Source organism: Manacus candei, unplaced genomic scaffold (assembly GCF_025592945.1).
Source record: "Manacus candei isolate 608988 ecotype Guabito, Panama unplaced genomic scaffold, ASM2559294v1 h1tg000088l, whole genome shotgun sequence".
Taxonomy (NCBI): Eukaryota; Metazoa; Chordata; class Aves; order Passeriformes; family Pipridae; genus Manacus; species Manacus candei.
The window spans coordinates 9,480,748-9,508,397 of NW_026138136.1; the positions used below are offsets into that span (position 1 = coordinate 9,480,748).

Here is a 27,650-nt window from a genome sequence, read left to right on the forward strand (position 1 = left end):
CTGACTTAATAGGTGGATAGCTAAGCAGAATGCACACTGATCCTATTTTTCCCCTTCTTAAAATTCTCAGGCAAAAATACATCTACAAAAATTTATTAAATCATAATAAGAATAAAATAGATTCAAGAATAAAATAATAAAAATATTTGGGGGCATAAGCTTCATTTGACCTAAAAATGTCAGGTCTGTCATTGACAACCAGTTGTCACTTGTGTGATGGCAGGGAAAGACAATCATATAAAGTCTGAATAGGAAGATGAAGGTGCTGGATTTATTCAGGTTTGACCACCTACATTTCTTATTTATCAGTAACTATGTAAATGAGAAATGCAGTTGAACAACCACATTTTATTTATAAAAAATATCTTTAGGTGATTTTATTCCATTTTGCTGATTGCTCTACAATTCAATGACCACATTGGTAATTATTGGTAATCCTCATATGAACTAAGCATGTTTCTGTGACTGTATTGTTGGTCAGCACCCCATTAGCGGGAGTTACCTAGGACTGTATGGATATAGGATATCAGGATAACACTCACACTGAAGAAGATAGTGCAGAGACAATTTGGAGACAGGGGTGTTTTACAGCTCCTTGTGTTAGACAGGTTGAAGCAAGGTTGCTGAGGTCTGGTCTGTGAGCATCAGGTTCCACATGGAAGCAGCTAAAATACTTCCAGACCCAAATCGGTCCTCAAAGTATCACAGGCACCTCTGCACAACACTTCTCCAGTAAGTGAACTGAACCGAAACCATCTGTGCGCAACTGGTGTAGAAGTCTATGTATCTATGGAATAATTAGTTCACGAACAAGATAAATCCATCATGGGCAGTTAATGGTTTCTGACGTAGAAAGAAGTTAAAAGTATACTAGGTGTACAGATTTCAAGCACTTGAAATTTCAAGAAATGCCAGAATTAAGATTCCTGTAGAGAACTTTATTCAGCCTACTTTGTGCACAAACTTAACTATGTCAAAATCAATTTTAAGAAACATTTCTGAGCTTTGGACTATTACCTCATTCAAAGCAAGTGTTGGAAAATACTGTCTAGAAAGCACTCCCTCAGTGTGTGTGTGTGTGGTCCTAGGAACCTTTTAGTGCAAACATCCTGTGAAGACAGAATATTTCATCTCCTGCAGGATGATGTTCATCAGTATAGTAAGTGCTTCACAGATCCGAACACATTTTCGGCACACCAATGCGGTAAAGAAACTCTGTTATGCAGAGAATTTGGGGCTTCCACTAGGTCTGGGTGTCACATTTGAGACATCTGATAATCTGATTTGTATTTGAGGAATTTGAGAATACTTTTTGATACAATAGTATTTCAAGTTTAGATTTAGCTCTGTGCAGTCTTATTTCCAGTGTCTGGAAAACCTGGCTTTACAAACATTATATTCGTTTAAGAGTTAGACTCGATGATCCTTGTGGGTCTCTTCCAACTCAGAATATTCTGTGTTATCTGTGATTACCTTTTTTTGCTTGGTTGGTTGGCTTGTTTTGTTTTTGAGCTGATATCCTTGTTTCATTTAAAAAATAAGAAAAGGGTGTGTGTAAAAAAAATCCTACATCATGCGTAAGTGGAATGAAACTGCCAGGTGCATCATACTGGATCTTGCCATTTAATTTAACAGAATAAATCCCTCTCCTGTTAACTGTTTACACACTCTTAAGCAACAAACAAACCTACAAATAATCTCTGGTTTATAGTTGAACTCACACTGTCAGAAGTTGCTTCACCAGACATGATTTAAAAAGTTCAGGACATCATTGCAACAATACTTGGAGCTTGAAGAAGGAAGAGATATTTCAGATGAACAATAATTCAGGTTGATATATCTAGAGTTACTTGGCAGATCAGTTTTGATATCCTTGAGCTTCCACAAAACACCACCTACCTCCATTATGCAGAGTTTGGTCATCCCCTAATCTATTCTCTGGATTTGGGACAACGTCTCTCTTTATCCCTGTTTCCTCAACAGCAGCACTGATCAAATGTCACAAAACTCCAAAACTTTCTCATCACCCTACTGAACTCTTAGAGAATGATCAGCATCCTGCTGCTCTTCACACCAAATTCTGGCAAGTGAAGATTAGGAGATGGGGAGAGACAACAGACCTCTGATCTGCTCTAGGCCACTGTTCCTCCAGGCTCCTGCTCCTATAACCTCCCACTTGTCCTGGAATGGCATCTTTAGCTCCAAGCATCTAGTCAAAAATCATTTCACCCTGTTTTGGGGCTGGTATCCTTACGCCCGGGAGAATGCTGCAAGCAGCAAGCGTTAACACTTTGATTATCGTTACCATCCAGAACAACCTCTGCTTGTAAAATGAAAGGCTGTTAAACAAAATAGGGTCAATTACTTATTTGTGTCCACATAAAACTAAACTATGAAAAGCGTAACCCATGAAAGCACTCCTGCTCTTCATAAAATCTAAAATCTGTTTCTAGGATTGTTAATTTTGTTTCACAGTTGTAACTGGGAATGAATTTTAACTAATCTCATCCCTTCTGACTGTTCAAGGCCAAAGGGCAGTCTTTCACTTTTCATACAGTACAAATTACGAAAAAAAAAATAAAATACCTAAAATGCTTTATCGGTGTATAAAATAAAGTGGATCTAAAATACACACATTTTGATTCACTGCTTGAACCAGAGAAATGTATGTTAGCACAAAGTGCAAAAGCAACAGAAAAGCTCAAAAGTCAGTAATTCACATATTGCAGTTAAATAGCAGAAAAAAAAAGTAAGCAATAGTTCAGTTAAATGAGGACAGCTGCTTGCTACTGTGTAAGAAAATCTCAGAGCGTGACAAAATCAACACTGCAGTACTGTAGCTGATACAAACCTGTAAAATATTATTTCACAACTGCATAATAAATAGTACTAAACTGTTTTATATCTTCACAATAAAGTGCTCAGGCGCCAAAATACCACTCTGTGTGAACCTCCAAGAGCTCCACTTTTGCGTATCAACTTGTGAAAGAGCTTCTAACTTGGTTACATAAATAGGTTGCCTACAATGGATCCAATCCAAGGGATCTTACAAAAAGAAATAAAATATGAAGTGGTGAGAGAAAGAATCAACATTGCTGGTACAAGCACTAAAAAAATAAAGTCTATTCTTTCCCGCCTTCCTTAATCTCATTTCAAGTTTAACATACAGAAAGACTCAGAGCCAGAATGCTTATCCAAACTACATAAATCTCTAGACAAACTGTGCAGACTATATGGCCTTGTCCCCATAAAACCTTGCAATTCTTCCTAATGCTGCTTTTCAGAAGGAAAAGCTAGTACAGAGTTATCTTTTTGCAGCAATTTTCAATCAATCTTTTTGTACCACATCTTTCCTTAGAAGAATGAATCTCCTTCCTTGTAATGTGTTTATTAAATAAAATGGAAATGGAAACAAGCCCCCCAAACCCTACAGTAACTGGGTACCCCACACTGCTGCTGTGGCCACCTCTGAGAAAGACCCAATTAATTCCCCTATTCCCTTCCTGAATTCCTGAGCAGGGTCAGAGGGAGGGAACACCATTTACTACCATGTAACCTATTTCAGGCAGCCGGTCCAGCTTACAATATAAACATGGTAACACCTTGAGAAGGTCAATCAGACGATTGCATTAGCAAAGCAATTAATTTTGGTTGACCACAGGCATACTGCCCTTTCACTCTACTTTCCTCCCATCCTACCCTTACCTTCTGGAAGGAAACACCAGGAGGAGTTTTCACTCCTTCTCTGAGCAGAAATTTTCAAAAGGTGAGAGATGGGATTTTCTTGTCTTCTTTATTTTTGGGATGATTTCCAACATGATATTTTATTTATATGTTGCCAAAAGAAACACGTTTTAGTTTTCTCATTAGTCAAAGGGCTTTAAGAACACGCTTGAAGGAAATGATTCAACTAACAAAACAAGCAAAACCTTTCCATGCACTTTACATGCTACATGAAAAGTGGTCACTCCACGGAAGCAGAACCTGTAGAGCTAACTGTTCAATCTAAGGCATGTTTACCACTTCCTTAAAAATTCTAATTCTTAAATGAATGTAGAAAAGTTGTAGATCTTCTACATCTTTCTATGTATCTATTATTTTTCACTAAGAAGTGATATTTAGGGAAAAGGAAAAATAATAATGACATGCTTTATACTCTTGAGATTCAACGCTCTCAATTCTTTTGAGGGTTTAATTACATGACATTTCATAAAGCTGGAGAGTTAAATGTAAACCAGAGACACAGCGAGGCACTGGAGTCCCAGGTGGATTTCCAAGGTCACACCAATCTTGCCTGCCCTCAGAGCCCTCAAGAGCTATAAAGCTGAAATCAGATATTGCTGCCTTTACCTCCTGTCTTCTTTCACCACCTTTTTTTCTTAAATCTAGACTGCCAACTTTAACAAGGCTTCTGTATGCAGCATACACTGCACACATTTCTCATCTAATTGACATGAAGAATATCAAGTTTATAGAATTAAGAACACAAAGATTAGTTATATATTATATGGTGGTAGTGGATCAAGGGTTGGACTTGATGATCTCGGAGGTCCTTTCCAACCCGGCTGATTCTATGAGTCTATGATTCTCCATGTGTCGGGCTGCCATGGTGCTTTCCTCCTGTATCTCTTGTACTGCATGGTTTCTTGCACAACCAGTCACAAACACCCCAGATTTAGCAAGGTCAGTCGTGACCTATGCAAAGAGTTGTACCTTCCAAATAGGGTAAAATTTTCCCTTTGGTTTTCCAAATCCATCTACATTAGCACCTACAATTATGATAAGGTAAATAAATTTCAAAGAGCTAGAAGATTAGGAAATATTCAAATGCATTATTAAAGTGTAAATTACTTCTTCCAGGTCACTTCTACAGTCAAACAATGCTTTTTTTTTTCTCCCTGCATCTTTCAGTAATGCCTTTTGGTATTTTTGTGCACATATTTTTGCGCACATATTTTTGCTTATAGATATAAAACAGATGCATATCTGCAAATAAACATACATAACTGTATGTATCTGAATTTACATATCCCTCTTTTAAAATTCTTACAGTATCATAAAAAGTACCATGGCCACTTCATGATAAATGCCTTCATGAGTGTATAATTACTTTAAAAAGGGATTGCTATTTATTTTTACAAGATATTTCAAATAATATTTTCAAAGTCCATGTTTGATTTTACTGGCTAAAGCAAACATCTGATTGATGTATCATTCATCATTGATAAATCAGTAAGCAAACAACAGTGAGCAGAAGACTGAAGTAATGCACATGATCTCCCTGTTCCTGTCTTTTTCTGAATGATTTACTGTCGTGGTTTTAGCTCTTAAAAGCCGATTTCAAGCCCTCCCACAAATTTGCTCCAATGTGAGAGAAGTTTCATACCGGCAGACACATGCAACATGGGGAAATATATCAAAATTTATTGCTAATAGAATAGAAAATTATAAAGCAATATATGTAACAATCTTAACTAACTCTCCTGTGATAAAACAATACATTTATACAGACCACCTCTCCTTTCTCCCCATAAAGTCCAGGAGGAAGAAGAAGAAGTCTTTTCACTTTCAGGCCACTGGTCTTTCAAATTAATTTCTGCGGCGCTTGGAAGTGTCTCTTATCTTTAAGGCAGCAATTCCGATTCGCCGTAGCTGGGAAATCTCTCTCTCTCTCCATCAAAGTGCGGGGGGGGTTTCTTTCACCCCCACTCAGCCCTTCGATTCCAATGGGGGGTCTCACCCATGGGCTTCGAAGGAAACATCTCGTTATCACTATGGTAGATGCTCACGGAGAACAGGGAGTTAAAGCTCAAAGTCTTTATCCTCTGCTCCGTGGAGGTTTCCTTCCATGGGAGTTCCAGGGAGTCCCTTAAGCAGGGTTCCACCCCTCCTTTCCCGGGTCAAAAAGGGTTCTGGGGGTTTTCTGACTCAGTTCTTGCCCCAGATTAGCTATAAAAAAAGCCATAATGGAAATGTCAAAAGTGTAAATAATATGAATCTAGGCTTCCTAATAAGTTGAAGTACCTTCTCATTAATTTTTATTTTTCAGGAGAGAGAATGATAGTAGTAGAGCTATATAGACAAGGTAATTAACTTAAATTATGGCAGTCTCTGTTAGTATAGCAGAAAACAGATGCTAAAAAGGGACAGGCCTTTCCTTTGGACAATTTCCAGCAGTTATGAGCTGATGGTCTCTTCCCCTCCAACCTTCACACGTATCAAGAAACTAGATTCTTCCATTGAAACTTAAAGCCAGGATCCTAAATTATCTCTTCCTTTCCATGAGACAGAAGCTTCTTTGATTAATGACACAAATTAACTAGAATACCAGAACAGGCAGTTACTACAAGAAACATCATCAAAGTACACACAACTAAATTTCACTGACAGCACTGACAAAAAAAGGCACTGTCACACCTTGACAGGCCTGGTAAGGATGTCCTGGTGTTTTGAGGTAAAAACTATAATGAAAAATCACAATCTACATTAATTTCAGGAAAAAACTTTGCAGACCATCCTTCTTCTACTTATTGGTTTTACTAATGGAAGGGACAATCTAGGTAACTAAGGTTGATTTTCACTTAATTACTCCAGACGCCACTTGAGTCTGCTGTTCAATCTCACATGAGATATCAAGTGATGGTTGCTTGTTGCTGTCTACATGACTTATCAGGACTCAGTGCTGGAAAGCAGGATTTCATGTTACATGACCTGTCTCATAGGAAGTAAGAAGCCTGGCAGAACAAAGGGCAACATGAATACAGCACTAATAAACACAATTTTAATTTCAAGGTAATTTAGTTTGTTTTTTTTTTTTTTTCTTTTTCCAAAGTGCAATAGAACAGTCTGAGGTACAGAGTTAGCTGCCATTTTCACAAGTCGCTTTTTGCTTAAGGGGAAGCAAGACTTCTGGAGAAGAGCTTTATATTTTGATAGTCTTGTCTACAACTGTCTAGCCAGTACAGTGCAAGCTGCACTAGGCTATGAAAAAAAAAAAAACACACTGAGAAAAGGCAGGACCCAATGAGCCCTCCACTGTATTAGGAATACATACAGGGCAACAAAACTTCTGTTTCTTTGGAGGCAAACTGGGCACAGTTCAAACCTGTCGGAAGGGACAGAACAGGCTAGGCACAGTAATCAGGATGAAAGAAAGGAATTCTGCCTTCTTTCCCAGCCAACATCTCTAATGCACTAGAGATCTTCACTGTCCTTGTATTTTACATCTCAAAAACTGACTAAAACTGGATTCAAAGAATAGGCATCCATTTTCTTTTACCTTCAGCAATGAGATTGATTCAATACCATTGCTCCTGAATAGAAATAAGTTAAAAGTTAAATAAAATGGAACCTAGCTCTAACCTGTGTCTCATAACACACACTAATAACTTTTGGACTGTTATACTTTAGTCAGATAAAGGAAAGAAATCCTGTAACAACCTTAATCCAGCTTCATACATGAGTACTTAGAAAAAGGTATACGAATTCCTGAGGATATCCACCCCACCCTCTCTCTGACGCACTCTAATACAAATATTATGCCTGTTATACATTGTGCCAATATTTTGAAAGCATTTACAAGTTCATTGGCTTGCTTTAGAGGAATTTCACACTTTCTTCCCAGCACTCATCTCTCTAAGTATTAGCTGGTTTTAGGTACCTAAGTGGCTATCTGGCTACACTCCTAGAATATATGAACAAAAACTGGGCTTTGCTCTGCAGAGTTTTCTTGAGTCTCTATCAATCACTCAGTAGGCCTTCTTCATCTAGCTAAGTTAGGTGTGTAATGTTGAATAGGATAAATACTTCTGCTCTACTCCTTTTTCCAAAGAAGAGAAGAAAAACATTAACTAAGAAATTTTCTTATCTTCCCTTTCTCTACCCAGTCTCTAATAAACCCAGTGGCATCTCCCAAGAAATAACTCCAGAAACACAGTGATAGGACACACTCTCACAGTATGAGCACTTTCCTAAGGCAGTAGATTAGTAGAGTTGCTTCCCTGTGCTGCCTGTTACAGTGGGAATATTGCTTTGTAAAAGCAAAATGGTGTCCACAATTTTGATTTCCTGGATTTTATCTGCTGAAAGTAATGGTGATGTAAAGAGGATGCGAACCATCAAGGACAGGGAATTAAAAATTGGAATTTTCTTCTTTTTTTGGCTAAAAGCTCTCTGAATTTCATTTGACTGGAAAAATAAGAAAAAAAAAGAAATTATTTCCAAAAATGTAGCATGCAATGTTCTTCATTAGCAGCAAGACGAACATAGATTTAAAATTCTTTCAAGTTATTAGAGCATATAAAAAAGTTCTCAAACGCAATGTGGTTCTTATTGGGAACACAAGTGTTGGGGGAAAAGTAGAAATGCCAAAAAAAAACCCCACTGTATTTAGAGAAATCACAGTCCTATATATCATGTATGAAGCATATAGCAAGATATCTACTGGCATTTCATTATGTTTAGTAATGTGTTTGTGTTCTCACAGGATGATCCAGCAATCAGCTGTTTTAATCTTTAGACTTTTTCTTTTAAACTTATAAATAAACATGAAAGAACACTATTGAAAAATGAACTCTTCAGCTATAGCAGCACTGCATTCCCTTGCCTATTTTTGATGAATTTTTCCAAAGACTTTGGAGCATTTACATAAAAAAGCTCATGTTTTACGGTTCCTTTTGCAAAGAAAAATGGCCAGTAAATGTCAATACAACCATGCAGGAAAAATAGTTGATAAATACTAATGTATTTATCAAGATTGCTGTGGTTTTGTGTGCTTGAACATTACAAGTGACAGTCAAATAAATATGAAAGACTCTTAATGTTTTTTATTATTTAAGATTCTGGACCAAATTTGTGTGTTTCACACTGATGTCAAGAGTTAATTTCTACTCATGTCAGTATAATAAACAAAAGCACAATCACGTCCATCAGATTTTAATCTAATTCGAAATAAAACTTTGCAAATTACCACTAGTAAGAACCATCCTGGTTTACAACATTCAAAGACAGAACCGTGCTGGCTTGGTCATGATGCACACACATCATGCCTGTATGCTGCAGCAGCTGTTTCAAGGGACATTTGCAATCAGAAGGAACAGTATTTCTTGCACCATCACCTTATAAGGAGCAGGTCCCATAACTCCATAGCAATCTGTTTAACTACAAGCTGAGGTCTGGAGCGAAGTCATTAGCAGACAATCTCCTCCAAGCTTTTGAGTAAAATTTAAAAATATTATACCTCTTACATGCAGATACCATTCTGAAAATGCAAAGAATCCAGTACTACATTTTCTTTCTAATAATTCAATGTTATTTAAGCTTGTCTTACAATTTAGAACATTGGGGTTCATCATGCTCTCCCTCAGTTTTGCAGGCAAAAAACTGCTGCTGAAAACACATGCTGGAAAACCCAGCAACCTGGCTACAAAGAAGTATCCCAGGAGCTTACTTTCACCTTAATTCATACATATGTTTAATTCAAAGGCCAACATCATCACTGCCATGCCCCTCCATAGGCTTGGGAAGAAATAATATTTTAAGACATTGTGTCAGAGCCCATGCATTGATTATGGTGCTGAAGCTGTGCTCAGGTATCCATCATTTCCCCTGGATCCACTCTGACCTGGTGCATTGCTCTTCACTGTGCCATGCACAAAGGCTAGAGCAGCCACAACATTCCTCTGATTCCCTGACAGTTACAAGTGCAGAATGGGGGAAGAACCCATAAGTCACAGACAAAACACATAATGCCTTATTCACATTGACTGCATACCAAGAAATTTCAGATTCTTGAGGGTAAACATTAGTTATTCTTCAAGTACCCATGGGGTACTTGAGCACCGCACATTTAGTTTATTACAAATATGAAGCCTTCATCTCTCAAGTTAACATTGTTTTCCTGACTCAAATATATCAAATATATATATAGTACCTGGTATTGTCTGAAGTTCTGGACCAAACATAATTGCACAGGAGGACTGAATCTGGAATGTCTGTGAGAAAAAGCTCAAGAAGGTTTGGCTATTTTTCATGCAATCAATAACAACTGATTTGGCACCAAATATGCAGTTTTATAATGTGTTTTCCAACAAGGCTGTCAAGCCCCTAGTCCTGAGCAAGCTGTGGCAGAGTTGCCCCTGTCCATGGTACTTGATCAACGACCTCAGGGCCAACACGGGTCACCACGTGCAATGATTTTGCCTTTAGGTGGCACATCCAACTACACAGAGGTTATGTCACATTTGGAAGGACACGCACTACGTTTTTGTTGGTGAAAAACTGGCTTTGCTGGCGTGGACTAGTGAACAGGATTCGGGCTTGCTTTCCTGAAAGACCTACCCAGGTCTGTCTTCTACCGAGGCTAAAACCCCTTGAAATGACAATTCTGCCATCCATGAATGCCAGTTGGAAAGCAACTAAGCCTAGCCTTTGAAAATGCAAGGCTCTTGGGTAATATTGAGTCCAAGTGGAACAAAGTACAGAACATGGGTCTTTTTCTGACTGAGTCCTGTGGGGCAGGAAGACCCACATCCTGACAAGTCTGATAGTCCCAAGTATGCCAGGACAGTTGTATGTACTGCAAATCCAGTTCCATCACAAGATTGTGTTGGGTTCTCTCTTGCTCTGGGAGTCTAGCTAACTAGCTAACCTAAGACAAGGTACTGGAATTAGGTGAGACAAATCCTGCTCTGTAATCCAGCTAAAAGGGATTATTTCAAATGATACTTCCTACATCTTTAACCATCATTATATATTCCAAAGGATTGATATAAAGACAGGATTCCAATACACATTTCTGATAAACATTTACTTCTCAATCAGGTCTTGCTCTACGAATTCATGATACAGATGTTACACAAGAACTCAGCATTAGAACACTAAATTCAAAAAAATTTTAGGTCAGTTCTTTGTATGCAAAACCCAAACAATTTCAGTCTCAGTGTAACTTTTTTAGTAGTCACACCATCAAATAACATTACTGTAGCTAAAGACTGGAATAAAGCAACACCAGAAATTTTCTACTTCTAGTCAATAAAGCACTAGTTTCTTACGTGTTTTCAGCATTTAAAGTAAACCATCATGACACTAAAACTGAAGGCTCACTATATATGGGTCAGGCTGCTTGTTACTAAAATTGCCTGATAGTTCCCATCAAAACACTCCTGGGTTTACTTGTCCATAGTTTCTTCAAGTTTTGAGTTTGGACCAAAACTTTCTCAGTGGTGTTTGAAACACAAGACCTTCTTTTTTCATAAAAAATTTTCAACACTTATTATATTTGGGGTGGGTTTCTGCAAGGCAGGAGGGAAAATGAGGAAGAGAACTTCTCAGTGGAATTAAAAATATTGTTGAAAATATTTCTGGACACTGGAATATTTCTTGACTTTGAGCTCTTTGGAAAACTCATGTCAGTGAAAAAGTTCATACAGACAACATTAAAATGTGTCCAAAATTTGTATGACTATAAGGTTTTGAAATAATCGTGTTGTTCGACACTTACAATTGCCTTTAATGAACATAAGCAATCAGCTGAAACCTCTGAATACTCCATTCTTGGAGTGCAAAATATCCCCATAATGTTCTCAGCTGCTGCCCACCAAGGAAGGCCATGGTACCTAGAGTAAGAGAAGGCAGCTTGTGAGGGTTTTTTGGTTCTGTTTGAAAGAACCTATCTTATTACTCAGATGGTGAGGAGAAGAATTCTGATCTGAATACTAAAGGAAACAAAATTTAAACCTAGAGACATTCAAGGAAGTGAAAGAGGGAGGAACTATGACAGAAAACCTGATGAGTGTCTGACAGTTATGAAGAAAGATGAAGTGACTAGGATAAATGAGGGAAATAATGGGAAAGACTAATAGCTATTTGTCTGGAGGGAACACACAGATTAGGGTTGATGTCAGTGATGTTGAGGAAAGAAATGTGCTGGAGATAAGATACCAAAGCTGTGACTACATACTTGATAGTGACGCTGCAACACTCTCCCTTACTTGTTTGTCTCAGGTCAAAATCAGGATTTTGCTGGTACAGGAGTTTGTGTCCCACCATTGAGAACTGGAGTAATTCAACAGTACTAAAACAGTGAAATTCAAAACAATAGCAAAATACCCACCTTTTCACACCCATTTTTCAGATGAACACATTCCTCTGTCAAGTTCATTACACTATCACACAAGCAGAGAACCCAGGACAGACAGTGCAGAGGTGGGAAGAGGTGACAGGAAGAATAAGCATTTAAGCCAGCTTAAACTGGTGATGAAAATAATGTAAATGAAGTTATGAATATTACTGAATGGATTGATTATGTAAATAAACTGATAGACTGACGTAGGTTAAAGGAAGTTGATGTGGAAAGCAAGAAAATAGACAGATCAGAGAAAGAAAACTAGGACAGGCTGGGCAAGAGTCTGAGTAGGAAACAAAACCTAAGAGTAAAGATTAAAAAGAAATAAACAGAAAGTACCATATCAAGTTTGAAAAGCCGACCCAAGGACAAGCCTCAAAACAGCATTTAGAGGTACTGAATCTTTCTGAATTCAGAATGTCTTTTTCTAGTGCCTCATTTCCTTATCTACCACACAAAGATAATGCTGCCCTTTCAGCTCTTGGATAACATTTAGTGACAAACTATAGAAAAATCCATGAGCAAAGCAAACATTTTATAAGTTTGCCTGGTGTGAAATAAATCCCAAAGCCTTGGGAAGGACCGAAGATAATACAAGCTATTTAAAAGATGTTCAATAAGTGCACAGGTGCCATAGTGCTCATTAGCTGAAGCAGAGCAGCTGCAGAAAAAGCCATACCACTGTGCGATCAAAGGACGGATCAGCTGCCACACAAAGGGGGCATGCATGCCTGCAAAGTAAGCTCATACAGGTATTTTTAATTTTCAAGAGTTTTATTTATCAACCTTAACAGTATTCTTGGTGCTTTTGTCCATAACCATCTTAGAGAGTAAAAAACCACATTGATCATAAGCACACATAAAAGAATATTCTTATCAACCAATAAATCTAGTTAAATCATATTACAATCAATGTTTCCATCATTAATATTGGCCTAAATACTAAAGCAAGCTTACTGAATTTTGGGAGTTTCGAAATCCTGTTTAAAAGCTGCTGCTTTAAAAGTAAAATTTTTGCCCTCTGAGTCGGTTTTGCCTGAGTGAGAAACAGTATCTGCTTCCAAGACTGCTCCCTGCATGCCAGGGCAGGCTACTGAGATTTGGAACACCCAGGTGAAAGTCTGCAGATAGGGACCCTTGTTACTATAGATACTTGAAACTCATCAGGAGTAAATGCTGTGAAACCACGCTGTACCTAAAGTCAATTTGGAGCATAACTTGAAAAATCACAGAGGTGTCTGTGAAGAAGGGATTTGGAGTACAAAATTAGGAAGTCAGGGGGGTTGAGGGGGGCCAGGATCAGAGACAGGCGAGACAGAGGAAGTCGAGATCCTTTAAGCTGGTGATAACATATAGAAGCAGGAAGGTTAAGTAGGAGGAAACAGGATATTGCCCAGTATTGGCAGAAGCCTTTAAGACCCCACCTGTCACTTAAATAAACCTGCTTTAAAAACACGCAATAGATACAGCAAATCCTGAGTAGCACTTTAGTGACTCAAGTCAATGTGCTGTAACAGCAGAGCCATTAAATGGCAGTCCCCACAGCACACAACAGTATTTTTAGAGTTTCCCATTTCAGGGAACTTTGATGACAAAAGAAAAAAACAGTAAACTCCAAAAGAAAGTCTGTCCATCTCAGCCTTTCTTAAAGGCAATCCTTAGGATCTACCTTTAAACAGTAATCTTTCCTTTGGGATGGCAACATTCCTTGGCTTCCTGGTCAGTAGGGAGACCTTTCTTTTTGGAGACCCCCTCAGTAGCTCACATACCATTTTCCTTTCAGACCTGATACATCATGGAGCCCCTCAGTCACAAGTCTTAAACTCCTCCTATCTATATTCTCTTTCATCCAGAAATTTTTAGATTATTGAGCAAATTCAGCATCACTATATGACCCCTATCCTATAACTTACTGCTTTTAGGAAATAGCAATCTGTGGAACTGAAACACTCCAGCCTTGGTTTCAAGGACCTCCCTGCGGTCCTCTTGACTCCCATATACCCTGAATACCTTCTCCCTTTTTTCTTAATCACTTTCAACATCTCCAGGACTGTGTGTGGGGAAATCAAAGCACTTATAAGGTCGTAGGAGGGAAGAATATTTGTTTTCTTACTGTAAACAAATAAAAAGAGGCAAAGGAAAAAAATTACTTATTTGCAATGCATCTACATCAGTAAACTCTCTTCACTAAAGTGTCTCAGGAGAAACTTCAATTATTGAAAAACATATCCTAAACAACAGAGGTACTGTATTTTTAGCAGCTACTGCAAGCCAGTGCTCCTGTATTGCTTGGGTGCAGGAGGTAGGCACAGTCTCCTCTCCTGGCTTGACAGCCCAAGCTTCAGTGCCAGGAATTTAAATGGAGAAAGCTGGAAACACCTCACACACTGGAAACAGAAAAAAACCTCCTTACTGTTCAATAATATGGAGAGAAAGAAATCATGTTACAATTAATAAATTAATGGTTTATTGATCCCCACTTTCTGCAAAACTGTAGGAATGGGATAAACTTTTACTTCCCCCACTAGCATATAGGGAGCTGCAAACATAACTCTTCTCCATCTGGCTTTGCAAAGGGAAGACACAATATCCTGTCTGCCTTTATGTGGCACCTCGAATTTGTTGCCTTACCCAGTCTGCTCAGCACCCCCCTCCCATGCATCCACCGACAACCTTCACATACACGTGGGGAGTGGGAGCATGCCAGCCCACATACTCCTCTTGTCACTCCAATGCCACCATTGGAGTGTCTGGAGTGTCTCCAGCCCTGTGCATGGAAGGTGGTGGAGAGGGCAGAGGAGGAGGGTGGTGCTGGCAGTAGGTAAGCTGGTCCTTATACTTAATCACAAAGCAGCAAAACTTTTCCCTCTGTTCTCATTCATTTTGTGTACACAGGCACCTACTTACTACTTCTGCTTTCCCAAGGGGCATGTGCTACTCTGTCTGTACTCCTTAGGGATGCGCAGAAGAAAAGGCAAGAAGAAACCCTTGCCAGCAGAAACAGAAACAATATTCCCATATGTTCACTAAGATTATCCCCCACTGTCATCAGACTATGAATATTCTACAGTTTTTCCTAGACACATATGTACGAACACAGCATTTACGATCAGTTAATAATTAATACATGTAACTCCTATGGCTTAGCATTTAAGTTCTTCAATCATCTACAATTTTTCAATATTTGATGCAGTAGTGATCAGAGGCTTAAAAGCAGGTCACTGCCTTACAGTGCTGAAAATAAGTATTTTAAGAGTTCATGGTCCTCTGCTCCAGTTTTCTGATTGCACCTATGAGAACATAATTGACAGAAATCCATATGCATGCACATTTCCAAAAATTCCAGAGACAGGGCTAATATGCAACTTAAAATTTTAATTCTAACATAACTGGATATGGAATTTAACTCCGAAGATTTGAAGAACCTCATTTTCGTCACATCCTTATACCACACAATAATCACCTTCTTGGAACAGCAGCCAGTACAATTATCCTATATATTTGACCCTACCTCTCCCACTTCTCCTTAAAGTCCTTAATTTTCCCTGCTTCTGTATCAAGATAGAGCACACTGTGTGGCACCCAAGAACTACCATCAAAAATAACTGTGGAAGCCTCTAATCTTGACATAGGAATAATCAAACTGTTTCCCAACCATATTTTAACATGCTTTATGTGCATATATTCAATACAAGTAATTCATAGTGAAATTATCAGCAGCCACATACTTTGTGCAAGTATTCATGTCTGTGCTGGCTTATGAATGTCTTTATTTTCTACACAGTTTCTCCTTCTTCAATGAGATACTCTCAGGCTACAAGACTACCACAAAAAGTCTGAAACACGCTATAATATGCTCCTACCAGTTGGAATAGATACATTGTTTTCAAGGTTTGTTCATGAAGTTTGAGTATTTAAATCATATAACACCCACAACAGCTTTAAAGGCCCTTGGGACTACTTCCCAAGTATTTACTCTTTGCTTAGTAGTTAAGGATGTGCATTTTTCATGTTCAGTTCCTCATTTTACACAGAGTCTGCATAGCCTGAGGTGTCACATTTCATGGGAATTTCAAAAAGCATAAAAAAATTACACAGAACCTGAAGATTCATTTTCACAGAAACAGAGAGCCACTCAAAGCCTTCCAGCCTCCATCAGCTTTAAAAACAAGGGAAATTCATAATTTTATGGTGGTGTTATTGCTGAATTCCATGTAGACCACAAGAACCCTATATCCTCCTCACAAGCAGTCCCAACATGAAAAGCCACTTCATATAATGCAGAGAACAAGGAACAGCTCAGTTTATTTGTAGATGTGTAAATTACTACAGGGTAGTTAAACTCTTGAACTTGAATTTGCTTCAGAGCCAATTCCCATCCCAAACTGGGAAGACTTGTACTGTGCCCTGTATGTGAGGACCATCTGACTCTGATTCCAGATGGATCAGAATCATATCCAGTGAGAAGGGAGGGAGGAGGAGGACAAAGGAGAGGGCAGTGCTTCCTCCAACAACTAAGGGAATGCCTAAGGTTGTGTCCAGTAGTGAACTCAGTGTAATGCTTGCACAGAATGAGTTTAATAAATATTATTTTAAAATATGCAGATGAGAAATGCAGAAAGGAAACACTAAAAGTGTAGAGAGGAAAGCAAAGAGGAAATTTTTCCTCTTTTTAAATTGCATGGTTTCCAAGGTCAAGCTCTCCCAACTAGCCTGGTGTAAGTAAATAAATGCATTTAGTCTTAAAGAAATATTTGCGGGAGTGAAAGAGGATTCAGCCACTAAGACAAGGAGGTTTAGTGTTTATATTATTAATCATAGAGACAATATAATGTGCCCTTTTTTCTCTCATACAACAAAGAGCATTGTAATCTCATTATTTCTAAAGGGTTCATAAATCAGGATGACAAATCCGTTTGTATTTTTTCATTCCATGGCTTTTCAAGAAGAGGCACATCTTGAAGTTTCTGCACATGTAGTAGGAAGAGGTGCCGAACCATCAAGTATAGGTCTGATTTTTCTGGGACTGTTAATTTTGAAACAAACTACAACAAATGGTACCAACAAAGCCCACTGAGGGAGAGCTGGCAGTGTAGTCCATTTCACAAGGAGAGATGTCACGGCTGCATGTCACGCTGTAACTCAGCTCAGCAATGCTGCTCATTAACGTGTCTTATTACACTGCTACATTCATCTGCTACTAACTTGCTAACACAACTGTGATCTGGTTTGGTGGGGTTTGTTTTGGGGTTTTTTGGTAGTGGTGGTAGGGAACCTAGGTTGTATCTTCATGGGGTGGAGCTGCCCCATACTATATGGCCATAACAGCTTCCAGGTGGAGTTGCCATCTTTTGGTATGGGTTCATGGGAACTGTGGTCTGATGTCCAGCATAAAAATGAAGGATATGAATGTTGAAATCCCCACGGGACAAGTGTCCAACTCTAATAAGCTTTCTGAAAGACTCAAAAGAAAGATCAAAGAACCGAATTTACAGGGAGACTGCCAGCAAGTCTCCCAGAAGAAACATTCCCAAGTAATCAAGGTATAGGAACCCCATTTCTTTTAAAAGTACAGGTTGTTACTATAGCTACTTTGAGAGCAACTGGGAAGTTTACATAATTTTAAAGGAATTCACATAAGACAAATTGAAAATGTAGAGATATATACAGGAACTTCACTGTTGCTACCTGCGCACTGAAGGTTAAGAGAGTCAGGGAAGTTCTTATACTCTGCTTCAAGAAAAGAAAGAAATACAAAGGTAAGCCTAATTGAGTGCTGCCTGTTCCTATTTATTTGGGGCTGGGATACTTTTCTACAGCTGGAAAACTTCAAACAGTTCTCCAGTTCGCACTGAAACAGGAATAATGTAAAGTATTCAGTATTACCTCCTTTTTCACTACTAAATTTACACTACCATCTGTTTTACTGCTGTTGTACCAAACAGCAAGACATGACTATTTAGGATAGACATAGCCTCTCATAGACTTTTATTTCTAGCCTTTTGTTATTTACACAAACCCTGTTTCACATACATACGCTTCCTGCAAATGCTTCACATCCATTTACTGCAGAAGAACGTGCTTCTCCATGCTAAATCCTTTGTAATACCTAACCTTTAATGCAAAAGGCCAAAGCCACATAATTGATCAGGCTGAGGGAGGAAAGTTCAAGAGCACTGGAAATATTCATGTCCTTGTAAATAATGAGGGGTCTTTTTGATAAAAGCAGCCAGTCAATTCCTGGAAACGGATCATCTCCCCATTACAGAGAGTACACTTACAAACCCCAAGCATTCCTAGTAGCATTTGGCTTGATGCAGAAATGCCACCAGCTCGCTGATAACTTCATGTCTGGCTTTCAGAATGAAAGGGTTATCAGCAGCAGCTTCCACTGCCTGCTTGCAAAGCCTCACCCTCACCTTCGACTTCCTCTAGCTCCTCGACATCCAGGGGCACACACAGTGTCCTGGTGACAGACAATAACCAGATGGTCTTTTACCATCCAGCACTGAGTAGTTTCAGGAATTTAATCTGATTTCCCAGAATATGCAACACAGCCCCTAGTTCTAAACTTGGCATGCAGGTGGGATCGCGTGCCTCTGGCTTTATAAATAGGCGTAGCCGTTGGTGGCTTTGGTACATGTCAGTGATTGAGCTGTTTGCCTGTTCCTTTAGAAACCTGACCCCCTGCCTGGGCATTCATCTGTGGTTCTGACTGACTCTGGTGGCTCCTGTGCATGTTCAACATGTCAGAAAGCTCAGCATCTCCTAATTCCAACAGCAAAGTTGCTTTCTGCTTTACAACTCGTAGCTCTTACAGCAATTACTTTCCATTTTTTATTGTTGTCAGCTATGTTGTAATGTATAATTAAAAGCATATGCAAAATACAGATTTAGAATGACCTTGCTGCAGTAGGAAGCTGAGTTCACTAAAAGGGTAACTATCCAGATAAAGCTACATCCTTTCTCTTCATCCATCCATCCCTGTGCAAAGGTTGGCTCCCATTTAGCAGCTAGACAGGTGAGAAATCAAAAGATTCCCCCATTCGCATGCCTCAGTGGGGCATTGGAAAGTTTCAGACTCCTCAATTCGCATTGCTCGACTTTGGGAAGTCACTGCTCCTCTTGGGAACTTCACAACTGTGCAAACTGCAGCTATCAGGCTTGAAGGGGATTGTTTTAATGGATCTATCATAATTTAAACATGTACCAAGGATCAGAATGTGCCCTGCAGTTTTGTTTCACATGTGATTTTAATGTTTTAAGATACTTAGTTGGTTTTTTTTTTTTTACATTTTAGGACTTACATAGGACTTTCCTGGTAAAAGTCCCTCATAAAATTACTTTAAAGTCCTGAAATGTCTTGCAAAACCAGGAGGAAAAATAAAATAAGAGCACTAGTATATACACTCATTCTATCTGCATGAAGATAAAAGCATGTCTGTACAAATGCAATTCCGAAACAAATTACATTTACTATTTTTAAGGAAAAAAATATATAGCATAATAATAAAGCTGATGTTCCATCAGGCTGAAGATGCTGTTGACTTTGTGTATGAACCTATCAACTTTTAATTCTCTTAATGGTATGTCATTGTCCCTCAGAGTATGTCAGATCCCTTACCCAGGACCATTTCCTTAATCTTCTGTGCTTGCACTAATATCTGTAGAAACACACAGGACTTTATCACTTCATGAGAAGTGCAGTGGGCCTGTGACAGGAAATCCCACAACTGGTTCTACTGCAACCTAGTCTTCTGCCCAGATTATTGAATTAAACATAAATTATTGAAATTTTGTCTATACTGTCTCCAGAGGTATTTAAAAGATATGTAGACATGGTGCTTCAGGCCATGGTTTAGTGGTGGATTTAGCAGTGATAGGTTAATGGTTGAACTTAATGACCTTAAGGGTCTTTTCCAACCTAAATGGTTCTGTGATTCTACTTATCTTAAATTTTAGATTATAAGAATAGTTTGGGGCTTTATGGGAGAGGAATTAATTTAAACATAAATATTACCTCAAATCATAACTCTAAGCCTTCTCCAAGCACTTGCTTTTCTTTATTTATTCTTTAAACAAAACCCAACACTAAAAATTCAAAACCACCAAAATTGAAACCATCTCTCATTCAGAGTAGAAACTCAAATTTTGATTCCCCAAATAAGCACATGGCTCTCAATAAATCAGAGAGCTGCATCCAAAACCTGAATTTGATTCAAATATGGTCTAGTACAAGCACAGACTGCTGTCCTATTGCTTTCTCAGCCTTAGTTCATTGAAATTTTGTGCTGTAGCAAGGTCAAGGCCTTTGCCTGCTCAGACTGGACACATGGCTTGTGCTTTCAGACCACAAGAACAATCTCCAGTTTTAATCTAATTATGTACACCTCTAAATACTGATCTGAATTCATAAGGAGGCAAATAGGGATTCAAGTACACAATTACACTGTACAAAAGAGGTTGGAAGACCTTTTGACAACCTCCCCATTGGATCTGAGGAACAGGCAGCACAGGATCCCAGCAGGCAGAACTTCTCACATCCCAGTGTCAAAGTCATCTCTGAACCCTCATACCTTACTTATTCAATATATTTTTAAAATAATTAAGCCTTGGTCTACACAAGCTGCTTTTCTTTCTCACCTTCCCAACAGCACTGGCTAAATTATTAGAAAACATGAAGACTACCATGTTTCTAGTAATTATTTAATTAGTATGCACTCAGCCATGGCATTTCATGTGTTGCTTTCTCAGTCTGTGCAAGGAACAGGTGATCTCAAAATTATATCCAAAGAATCTTCAAAATTATAATAAGATTAATATTAATCCTAATCAGTTGCAGACATTTTCACCTACCTTTAACCCATTTCAATTTATTTTTGAATATTTAGGTAACATCTACCATACCACAATGTTGTAAGTGGGACAGAAACTTTTAAGTTCAGTGGTATCAGTGAAGTTCTTTATCCTTATGGATTCTTGTCACCAAAAAAAAAAAAGGTGGAAATAACAAAAGGAATACAAATCTGTTTTCATGGGGAATAAAAATCTCGCAAAACACAGTTTCTGTAGAGGTCTATAATAATTAGAAGGAATATTGAAGAAGAAATTTAGGCTGAAGAACTGACAAGTAGGAAAGAACAAAAGCTGTTTTCTAAACTAGTCTTTCGAAAGAGTAACTCGAGAGAGAAGTCCTGGCTACTGTTGATTTCCAGACAAATGGTAACACTGTGGGAAACAGCCCTAGATCAAGGGACCTGAGCAGAAATAAACAGTCATTCCTTAGCATTCAACAATAAACTTTCTGAATTTTTCAGCACTGTATGTAAAAGCCACATTTACCTTCTCTTCATTACCCATTAAAGTAACTAAAATTTTCATGACTCATATTTAGTCATTTTTCTGGCAGCTCAATCTGGCTTGAACCAAGTCAAAACCCCTAAGCAGAAATTCACAACCAGGAAACATTAGAGTGAAACAATGCAGACTTTTGGAAAAAGGAAAGCCATGTCCTCAAGAATTAACTTGTACCTTGAATGCACTGAACCACCTACAGCCCTTAAGTATACATATATTTCCACCTTATTTTCCCTCCTAGGTACAAAGCTGTTAAAGGTTATAAATCCAATAGGGGAATTTTTTTCCCCCTGCTCCACTGTAAGAAAACGGAGTGAGTGGGGGAAGGTGGTCAATTAGCCTTACAAAAGAACCTAGCAGGCCAGACCGCATTCCTAACAGATGGCCCATGAGAGGGGATGGCTGGCTCTTCTCAGAGGGGAGAATGGAGACTGTGGAGTTCTCACTCTGGGGTGGAGACAGGGTCTGTGTCCAGCCATTTTTGGAGAAAAGGCCTGGAAGTTGGTCTTTCTGGCTTTTCGTCTTGGTGAGGCCTGAACACCGGCCTCGATCGGCTCGCACACTGCCTCGCGACTGCAGCCGGGACCTACTGGGTTTTCATCGGAGAGTTGTGTGCTCACTGGGAGAGAAGGGAGGAGCCTTGGAACACCGTCATCTGAGAACAACAGTGAATCCCGTGGGGTGGACTGCTTTTTCCTTCTGCCCTTCTTCCATTGGGGGAAGGGTTTCCGTTTTCTTTTCGGCTTCTCCCGCGATCCGAGACCACCCCCAGACCCCTCCCACGCGGTGACCGCCAGAGCCCGACAGCGCCCCCTGCAGGCCAACACCGAGCACTGCAGGCTCTGCACCTCCAGTGATCCAACAGCGCCCCCTGCCGACCGTGATTGGAACTGCACTAAGGACAGAGAAGTATTCAGACTGTTTCTTTTGTTTGAGGGGGACTTCTGGGTACAGGACTGTTGTCTAGGTTTTTTGTATGTTCTGTTACTGTTCTTACCAACATACATATATCTTTTAATAAAGGGTTGTTATTTCTTCTTTTTTTTCCACACTTCCTTTGAATTTACAATTGCTGAGAGAGAGGAGTTTGATCTATCTCATAACTCATCCTCTTTAGCAAACATTCCAGTCTCTTCAGACTGAGACAAAAGCTATTTCTTGATAAGTACAGGCAAACAAGTTCATGTGAAACACTGGGAAATTGCTCAGTTAAGATGACAGGCAGTCACATGTGAGTGAGCCCTGGAAGCAGAGGAGGCAATGCCATATCTAAGGCTGCCACTTATTGTCACAAGCCCTGCAAGCTGGGTTAGGATTGCAAGAGGAAAACAGTGAATTACACCAAAGGTGTTGGAGAAATATGGAACTAAGGAGAAATCCAACCCATTTATGATTTAGGTTAAATGCAGTGAAAATAAGAAGAATATATTCCACCCCAAAAGGATCTGTAGAACAAAAACACCACAGCAGTAAGGCACAAAAAATCTAGACAACAACTACTTTTTACTTCTCAGATCTCTACTGCTTAACATTGAGTTTAAAGCTTATGGGACAACCTCAGTGCCAACTGCCATGTACCTTCAGTAAAATTTATTCATCTATTTGCTCACTACTTCAGGTTGAGTAAAATGCAGCACTGCAATAAATACACACAATTGTCATTAAAAAAACCCTAATCAATTACTATGATCTTCCAAAAACAATATACCAGAAACCCTCTTACACGATGTATTTAATGTTTCTTTTCAGTACCCTCCTCAATGTATTTGGGTAAGATTGTCTGGCTATACTGTACTTCCAAATCTTTCTTTATCTCATTGCACATGCAAACGTATTCAGAAAGTACATGCTGGCTCCTGGAACTGCAAACCAGCTGACAGAATCTTGGAATTGTAACAAGCTTTGAACTTCCTGAAAGGCAATCAAGACCAATTTAGAAATAAAAGCCACATCACACAGAAAAATCATATTATTGTAAAAGATGCCAGGATACACTACCCAGAGAGAAACTTCAGCTTCCCACAGTAGCAAAATAGGGAAAAAAAGACCGGATTTGAGAAAGTACCAATCTCTAAAAGCATCTTCCTAAAACAATGTGTTTAGCTTTATGGCATACTTCTACATAGTTTTTGTTGTTGTTTTGTTTGCTTGCTTTTATATTTATTTTGAACAAGCTGTAATCACTTGTTAATAACAATGTAACAAGATGAGTTTGCAGTTTCATTAGTATGATGCTGTGGACATTGGCAATAAGGCTCTGCTTTATCATTCATTGAATTCAGTGGAAAATTTCTAACTTTAGATCATGGATACCAAGCTCTTGAGAGCCATAACAAGAAAGAGATCATTCTGTCTCCCTGAATTCTGGATGCATTAGGATATGTGGAGGGGAGAGAAGAGGGGGCAAGGGAGGGGAGGGGAAAGGGAAGGGAAAGGTCCCCAGTCTGAAGGCCAGACTGTCCAATACAGACTTTTACTTTATTTCCAGTCTGAATTTTTTGAGATCATTGATGGTCAGTTTTCTCCCAGAAACATTTTAGGACACATGTTGCTGTGTCCTTGTCTACTATTCAAGTACATTTCTATGAGTGCAGAACTACTGACATAGAACATAACTTCTGTGGTACTGGTTTGTTTCTTTTACACCTCCAAAAGTTGGTATTTGCACAGTCTTATCTTCAAAATCTTCTCATGAAGCCATACTTAACTGCTTGAATCCTTGTTTTCTATAACTTAGCATGCATTTCTGCTTCTTACAAAATCCTTCTATTTATTTTTCATTTGTTTTCTTTTTTTTTCTCCTGAATTTGCAGTTTGAGTTTTAACAGTTAGATATATCAAAGTGACATTTTTAAATACAGCTATGTATGTTAGTCTAAGAAAATTTAAATGAACAATTCACCACAACTATGTATTCATTAGCACTTGTTATTTACTCTGAGATATGCGGCAGCAAAAATCCTTTGGTATGACTGTTCTCCCCCTCAAAAAACTGAAGAAATAGTTCAAGTTTACAGTCTGAGTTTCCTGGTTAGATGAAAAACACACACATCTATTTGGGCCACAATAGAGTAAATCAGCTTTCTAATCCTTTTCCACATCACTCTCCAAACCTTGCCTTTGCCAGTTATCTTTTAAGTGCAAAGATCAGAACATAAACCTCTTATTACCTGTTTAACTCCAAAATATCAGATATCTAAAAATTGTTTCCAGCCAACTGTCCCATTAAGTATGACTTTCTCACTGTTTATTCCATAGATACTGCATGATATCCATATGTACTGATGATGCTGCATTCTGTTGCAGCACAACAGACAGAAGGGATACAAAAATACATCTCCCAGCAGGGTGATGGTGCAGACTGGCTGCTGCCCCTCTGTATTTCCATGGCACTTTTGAACAGACTAAGCAGTACGAAGAAAACCCTTGCACTTGGGAGGTCAACAGCCACCCATCGCTGCAAAAACAGGAGAGAAACACTGGTCACAAAATGGCTCCATTGCTGAGTACAGTCTGCTCACAGCAGCTTCTTTGTAAAGGTTTTAGAGTGCCTTTTCTTTCTTAGAATTACAGAGTTGCAGTATAATCTCCAAGAAAAGGTGGGCAATGGGGAGACTATCAGTATTGCAAATATTCCAATTCGTTCTGCTCAGCTGTGAGTATTAAGCTTCCCTTAATTTTCTTGCGTATAACATGCAGGAATCTGAACCAGATCAAGAAGCATGTTCGAAGACACTTAATACCTCAAGTTGCCACAGACCTGTGAGACCTTCCAAGCAATAAAAACAACTTTTGGACACATTTCCTTTACCTCTCAGGATGTAGTTCTGATAATTCTGGTCGGCCTCTGCTCCCACTTTGATTAAGCAAGTCAGACCTTCAGCAACAACAAACTCATGAACCAAGTCCTTGTCATCCTGTCACAGGAGAAAGGAAAAGCTGCATTAGAATTTTGAAAAACAAACAAACAGGATATATCATAATGTAAAACCAAATACATGCTTGCAACATTGACTTTATGTTTCCCATGATGTAAGCAAGTTGATACGGAAGTTGTTATACAGAAGACTTCTGAGTTTTAAAATCACAATGAAACACATCAGCACAAAGCATGAAAGTACAAGATTTTATCTTTCAGTCAACTACAGAAAATTAAAATCTGTAAAATATGACTTTTTATATTTTCATTGAAGGTTTGAAAACATTCTCTGAGATACTAAAATCTCATCGTATCACATACACAAACATCCTTAAAGCCCTAAATGGTCAGGCTCAACAAGAAAACGCCATCTCAATGCCTTAGCATAATTCCAGTTTCAGTATTTTAAGTGCGTACAGTAAAAGTTTAAAACTGGTTTTATTGCAATGCAATATTATATTCATTATCTTAACATAATATTAATTCATTATATTAATACATTATATTTAGAATGGGAAAATATAGCGTTGAAGATAAGAACACTAGCAGATAATATTCCCACACTGTGATGGAAAACACAGCAAATGTAAGAGAAGTGACTTGCTTCACTTCTCTTGAAGCAAGTGACTCATTCAACTTGCTGATGTGACTCTCTGTTTTGTAACCATCAGTCCTTTACTCAGTGCAGCAGAATGACCCCGTATCACAGGTGTATGTGACATCAGGGAGACAAGGGGTTTCCTGGGCCCTACACACATAACTGCTGTGCCAAGGGACTACAGAGCATCGTATCTAAAGCTTGCCTTCTCCTCTTACAGAAGGCTCATGTAGACAAACAAGAAGCTACTAAAAACTGGATTAAACAGGAGTTAATGAATTAGTCACGCAAACTAGGTGCAAAACCAATTTAAGATATTAATGGAGAACTACTCAGCAGACAATTACAGTTGCTGAGTCCCTTAAGTATCCTTAATTTATGTTTTCATACACAGCAGTGTGACAGATATAAATTTCAGCTTTCCAGTAATGCAGCCCTGAGAAGTCAAGATCCATACAGTAGATTTGTTGAGAGTGATTTCTGAATTCACTGCAAAGAATTTCACACTTAGAAAACTGCAAAGGGAAATAAAATAATCAAGGCCCTTTTCGTGTGACAATTCACTTACTGCAAGTTTATTTCAGTCTGACAGTTTATTTCTTACAAATTTCCTTCTTTCACCAGATAATTTATGTAATTTTTATAGCCTAACCAAACGGGATATTTAAAACTGCAATGTGATCTAGCAATTTCTGAGAAATTTAGAAATTATGAGAAAAAAACCCATTTAATATTTCCGCAGGTCAAATTCATTAAAACAATTTAAAAAATATTATACAGTCATGCATAGATACACAAATTTATCACACGATAAAGGTGATTTATCCTTTGAAAATCATACAAAGAGGAAACATACAATCATCCTCCACATCTTGGCAAGAGTATATCTTAAAAGCCCAAAATACATAAGATAAAATTGACCACTGTGAACACTTGACCTATTTTCTTTTTATTTATTTCTTAGTCTCAATGTTTTACATTTTGAGAGTGCTATTTTTTTTTCAGTAGCTAGATACAAGAGCTAAGAAGTTTACAAAGTCCTATGGCAGACGAGGACACTACGGATGCAAGCACACAATTTTATGAAGACAACAAATTTCCTCTATCCATTTGCCACACTCAAAAGACAGTGAGATTAACAGAGGGGTAGCAGAAGGGGACACTGCCAATCTACCTGTTAATACAGACAGTACTGATTACCTAATTACACACCAATTTCTGCACCCAACCGTGTTTTTAAGGTGCATGCACAGATCCCCCTTTCCTGTAGCCCATCAGGGAATTCCCTTTGACATACTAGATGAGAACAGAAGAATTAAGATGTTTGTTTACACTGAGCAGCTCAGGACAGCTTTACAGAAGGGAGTCTTTGGCTGGCACTGAGGCTGATGTATGTTTGGATGAGTTGCCAACCTAAAGAGCATGTCCTCATGCGTGGGACGGGGGCTTAGAAAGGGCATGGTCAGTCAGGGCACATGGACCTCTGACTGTCCCATCCCACACAGCGACCTCTGGTAAAGCCCTTCCCAAGTGCCACCAGTCAGATGACTGAATTCTGCATTCTGAAGCAATTTATCTCAATTAGTGTAGCAAGAGAGGCCAAAATTCACCTGGTAAACTTCCAGAACAACATTTTACAAAAACTGGAGTCT

General features: G+C 38.7%; 1 protein-coding gene across 10 annotated transcripts in view; it reads right to left on the bottom strand.

Moving 5' to 3' along the window:
- FHOD3 (formin homology 2 domain containing 3) overlaps positions 1 to 27,650 on the bottom strand; it is a 385,259-nt gene that overhangs the window by 172,327 nt on the left and 185,282 nt on the right. For all 10 annotated transcript variants that reach the window (XM_051812625.1, XM_051812624.1, XM_051812622.1 and 7 more), the window contains one exon: positions 25,293 to 25,398. In XM_051812625.1, coding sequence (XP_051668585.1) covers positions 25,293 to 25,398 — 106 coding nt within the window. The remainder of the gene's footprint in view (positions 1 to 25,292; positions 25,399 to 27,650) is intronic.